Source organism: Sinocyclocheilus rhinocerous, unplaced genomic scaffold (genome assembly GCF_001515625.1).
Source record: "Sinocyclocheilus rhinocerous isolate Xijiao unplaced genomic scaffold, SAMN03320098_v1.1 scaffold2300, whole genome shotgun sequence".
In the NCBI taxonomy this organism is placed as follows: Eukaryota; Metazoa; Chordata; class Actinopteri; order Cypriniformes; family Cyprinidae; genus Sinocyclocheilus; species Sinocyclocheilus rhinocerous.
Window position 1 is genome coordinate 388,401 of NW_015629642.1, and position 5,721 is coordinate 394,121.

The 5,721-nt window shown below is 36.0% G+C and overlaps 1 protein-coding gene across 3 annotated transcripts in view; it reads right to left on the reverse strand.

Annotated features, from left to right (window-relative positions):
* The window catches only part of LOC107739398 (major vault protein), a 16,834-nt gene extending 12,701 nt beyond the window's left edge, over positions 1–4,133 (reverse strand). For all 3 annotated transcript variants that reach the window (XM_016551502.1, XM_016551501.1, XM_016551500.1), the window contains exons 1-2: positions 3,983–4,133; positions 2,113–2,279 (exon numbers count right to left, since the gene is read on the reverse strand). In XM_016551502.1, the coding sequence (XP_016406988.1) occupies positions 2,113–2,249 (137 nt within the window). In that variant the 5' untranslated portion in view covers positions 2,250–2,279; positions 3,983–4,133. The remainder of the gene's footprint in view (positions 1–2,112; positions 2,280–3,982) is intronic.
* Between the last annotated feature and the right edge of the window lie 1,588 nt (positions 4,134–5,721).

The following is a 5,721-nucleotide window of genomic DNA, read 5'->3' on the forward strand; positions in this document are numbered from 1 at the left end:
CCAGACATATCGTTTGGTGTTGAGGCCAAATAATTCAATTTTAGTCTCATCTGCCTCAGAATCTTCAAGGTGCTTTTTGGCAAAGCTCAGTCGTGACTGCATGTGGCCTTTCTTGAGGAGTGGATTTTTTCTTGCAATCCTCCCATACAAGCCACATTTGTGAGAATTTGTGATATTGTTGTCACATGCACACAATGACCACTCTTTGCCATAAATTCCTGCAGCTGCTTCAGAGTTGCTGTAGGCCTCTTTGTCGCCTCTCTGACCAGTTTCCTCCTGACACTTTCACTTAGTTTGGAGCGACGTCCTGATCCAGGGAGGGTTTGTGTTAAATACCTTCCACTTCTTAATAATAGACTTCACTGTGCTTCTAGGCATTGATAAAGCCTTTGATATTTTTTGTATCCATCTCCTAACTTGTGCCTGTCCACAACTTTATCCCGGAGATCTTTTGACAGTTACTTGCCTCCCATAGCTGATTGTTTGCTTCAGTTGCACTACCAAGGACTGAGATGTTCCAGGAAAGCTCTTTTCATGCTGAGCTGATCAAAATGACCACAGCTGATCACAGTTGAAAGTCAAATGGCTTTGTGTGCCGTTGAGAAGGTGATTAGCTACACCTGATTGAATTTACAAGTCATTTTCACTTTTTCCAACTCAGTGATTCTGGTTTTTAATTAAAAAAAATGTCTGACATGTTGGTGTTATGTCTTTCACTTGGATGTTATAAGTTGCACTGAGTAAATACAGCTGGGTAAAACAAAAACTGTCCATCTTCATTCACTTCAGGCTGCAAAGCTACAAAATGTGATTATTTTAAAGGGGGGGTGATTCTTTTCTATACCCACTGTAAATCAAGGTCAACGTCATTTTTATTCATATAGCACCTTAAAACAACATAATTACTGACCAAGGTGCTTCACAGAAATGAATAAAAATGAAGACGGTCATACAGAAATACAGAATTTAAAATATAAATCAAACCGCTAAAACCAAATAAGAAACAAGACTAAGGAATTTAACTCACTGAGACTATCATAGCTAAATTATAAATAGGCCTGAGAAAAGAGATACATTTTCAAGGTTGATTTGAATGCAGATAAAGAAAGGGATAATCTAACAGATTGAGGAAGCGAATTCCACAGCTTTGGGGCTAACACAGAGAAGGCTCTATCAACTTTAGATTTCAAAACAGGACAATGGGACAGTTATTAGTTTATCACAGGATGATCTAAGATATCTCCGGGGGGAGTATGGACAAATAAGGTCTGAGAAGTAAACTGGAGCCAGACCGCGCAAGGCAATGTAAATGCTGCTCTCTTGAACTTTCTATTAATCAAAGAATCTTGAAATAACATTATCACAGTTTCCATAGAAATATTAAGCAGCATGACTGTTTTTAACACTAAGAAACAATACAGTAAGAAATGTTTCTTGAGTAGAAAATCAGAATGATTTCTAAAGGATCATGTGAGACTGAAGACTGGAGTAATGATGCTGAAAATTCAGCTTTGCCATCATATAAATACATTACGAAAACATTCAAATAGAAAACTTTTTTATTGTAATATTATTTCACAGTATAACAGTTTTCACTGTATTTTTGATCAAATAAATACAGCCTTGGTGAGCATAAGAGACTTTTTTCACAAACAATTAATAACCCAAAACTTTTGTTGAACTCTTGTATTTGTAGAAATAACTGGAAAAAGTTTTAGATGAAGTTTTGTAAAGAAGAGTGAAAAAGAAACTGATAGACTAAACTAAAATAAATCTATGAAACAAAACATTGACCTAAACACTATTAATAAATAGTTCATCCTAGCTGTTGTTTGGATTCTGGGCAATGGAGGATTGAAAATAGGCTTGATTACACCTCATGTATCCTAGCAACACTCTCTTTCATCACAGCTTAAAATTAGACACACTCCTAAACTGTAAATGTCCTACATACATATAATGCCCCAGTTTAGCCACTACAATTTCTTTGTATACATTAAAATCAATAAAAAAATCTATTTAGACAAAATCTAAAAGGATAAAACCAATGGGAACCTGTATTTCAAGGGCTGTTGCATAATACAGTAGTTAACCTGCAGCTTTCTAGGTTACCTTTCATTGTCCTGGCGTATATAGGTAAGAGGGCCGATCTCCACCCGCGCAATGTTGGTGTTCTGATCCAACACATGGATGTAGTGGTGAGGTGGGATCCTGATGATAGAGGCACCGAGCAGCTGATTAGCGTCCATATTTTTTCCAAATGGTACTCCTCACAAAGTCTAATTTGGAGGAATGTAGAGATTAGTGACCAAAATGGCAGAGATATAGTGATAATCTGTGCATGCGACTACTTCAGGGTCATGTGATATTATTCCCATGTGAATAAACATTTATGATGGCTTCTATTCACTCTGCGCTACCTTAAAAAGCTTACTTTGTCTATGTCAGTTTGTATTATGCATGAAAAATCCAATAATATAAAGGTCAGCAGTGTTAGCTTTCATGAGCGAACACACCTCAGCTTCTTATCTCTTTAGGAGGAATTAATGATAGCGTTGCTAAGGGTCAGATGACGACACTTAGCTCGTTGTCTTTTAAAACTGGGATTATAACTGATAAAATGCTGATAAATCCTTGATTTCATCAAGTCAAAATTATAGATTTTAGTTTGGAACAGGAAAAATCTGTCAATCACACAACAACGATTACACCAACATCTAAGACTGTTGCCCAACACTTTCATCGCTCCTATGTAAATGTCATGCAATCTACCTGTTCTTCAAAGAATCAAGTGTAATTTTTCATTAACCCCTTCAGACTCTGCATGCATTCTAATGGACATCACCTTTCTCTGGTGTTTATTTATTAATTTGTCATTTACTGCCACACAAAACTCAAAGGATTATTGGATTAGGTGCTACCAGGTCATCTATGACATTGTTGCTTTTTGACAAACAATATATTAATTTGAAATTAAGCAAGGTGTACTGTGTCACAAAGGAAAAATATGGCATCATTTTAACTATTATATTTATATCTTAAACCTTTATAAATAATAGTTTTACTGTTTTAACATAAATTGGAGACTTGATGTTAGTTATAATATAGTTAGTTATATATTGGTCATAATATCATATTGAGAAGTTGCATTTCTTACACAGGATTTTTTTTTTTTTAGTCTTGATGTATACTATTGTAAACTTGTAGATAATCCTACACGTTTTATCTGACCATGCCAGACAAAAGTGATCAAATTAACATTTGAAATAACTATTCTAGGCCATAAGCAGATGTTCTATTATTTATGGCTGCATTCAGAGCAGGGAAAAAAAAAAACATATTTTGTGTCCCTGGTACATATTTTGTGTCTGTTGGATGTAGTATGTAAATTTAGGCATACACAAATTCACTCTCCACAGCAACACCTATAAAACAAACACATTTATATCAAATCAATCAATCAAATCATCCGCATGCCGTGACGTCAAGAGGAGGGCTGGTCACGTTCAAGCTGCACCAATCGTACTCTGAAGATGAAGGCGGAAATAAAGAATTACATTAATCTAATCTATTACTTTAGTGACCATAAAAACGGCAGGATCCCATGACATCTGGAAGAACTAGCTAAAGGCACTGGTACCACGACAGAATAGCCTGCGATTAACGACCATTACACAAATTAAACTACTGTTCATTTGATCTGAAAATGTGCGTATAAAGACCGTGATTATATTAAGTTCATTTAAAGTACGAAAAGACTGCGACAGTTTTCCACGACTGAAAACTGCAACGATTGTCAGTGTTTTGCATATGAAGGCAGGCTGTTCCGCGTTGCTTAAAAAAAATGCATCGTCCTCCGTGCTTTACATTCGTTCATCATGACACATTCACAACTAAGCAAGTTAGATGAATGTAGCAGTCCTAAGGTAATTTATCCATGGAAGATTCGTCTTCCAATTATTGCGAAAAAAACAAGACTTACCGTTTCAGAAGAATACGTCCTTAAAACTGCCAGTCCGATGATCCGTCAGTTTAAAACGCCTGTATGAATGCAGTGCGAAGGTTTATAATAACTCGCACTGGGTGGGAGGTGTGTCATGCTGGGGAAGGAGGGCCCGGAGTGTGATTTCCCGGAGCAGGAGTCACAAGATCACGTGGCTTACTGTAGCTGGGTATAGAGATCATATCCTAGATCGTGATGTATTTCCGCAAATACACCATTTCATTTAAAAGCGTTAAAGGGGTCGTGAACTGCCTTTTTTTTTTTTTTTTTGTACTGTTCTCTGCGGTCCATTTTAATAAGCTGTTTTTAGATTAACAAGAAAGTTTTGAGTCCTGATGTTTAGTACAATGACCTTTTATATGTCAAAAGATCAAGGGAATTTTGATTTCTAATGACCCCTTTAAGTTACTCAACCACGTATTCGCTTTGTAATATTGCGATTGCCAGTGCTTCCACATAATGTGCACATGTGTGTGTGTCCTAGTGTCCTACTACATAACCATTTAAACAGCTCTACAGACTTGCTCTCTGAAAACTCAACTTCCTGTTTTTATCGAGGTTGTGGTTGACTAGAGGTTAAGCGTCTGAACTAGCACGACGGAAATATTTAGTAATGTTACAGGCAGTGTTGGGGGTAACGCATTACAAGTAACTAGTACACATTACTTTTTAATTTACAAGAAAATATCAGAGTTACTTCCCCCCCCATTTATTGTTTGAAAGCTATCCTGTCCCCTTGTTGAGAGAAATCGGGAGTAAGATGTTACTTTAGTTCTAGAATAAATGTGAACATGCATTAATTCATCTCACTCACAAAAAAAAAAAAAAAACTGATTTAGTTTTCCTCAATTAATAAAAACCGTTAAAAGCAACTCAGAATATGACTCAAAGCTACAATAATTAAATACAAATATCCTTTATGTATTTAATCCTATTTTATTAACCAATTTGCTGCTGACCTTCAGTGATCCAATTCAACCATACTAATAAGTAAAAATTACACAAGAAACTAACAATTTTTCTTTTCTTTTTATTGCTGAAGAGTGTTGAACTTTCTTCTGCGTTCTACTGTACAGACGTGAATTTACATTTCCTTCAGCCTGAGGCTTTTAGTGTGAAAGGGCTTTTACGGTTACCAAAAATAGAACTTTTTATATTAAAAGCAAACAAGCAAGCCCAGCCCAGATTTAAAAAGTAATGTAACGCATTACTTTCAATAAAAAGTAACCAAGTACCGTAATTACATTTTTAGGAAGTAACGCAATCATATATTCACATACAAGTCATATAGTCTCTATATAACCATGTATGTGACAAATAAAAATCTTGAATATTGTAATGCATTACTTTTAAAAGTAACTTTCCCCAACACTGGTTACAGTGGTGTAAAATTCAAACAAAAAAAATAAATAAAAAATCTACTCACTTTCCATGAACTATGTGACATTTTATGGCTTTACTTGAAACATTTGCTGCAAAAAACATGAAAAATCCCAAGCAGTAAAGATCAACTGAAACCGACTATGGCTACTGTGTGGCCGTACGACGGTAAAATGTTGAATGTGCCAAAGTTGAAGAAACACCCATGATTTGGTAAAGACTGATCTGTTGATTCTTGAACACCTGTGATTGGCCATTGCGTTCAAATGAGTCAGAATTCACTCACCAGCCGGATTTTGCTCTGCACGCTCGCGAATCCTCACTGTAACACAGGCCCG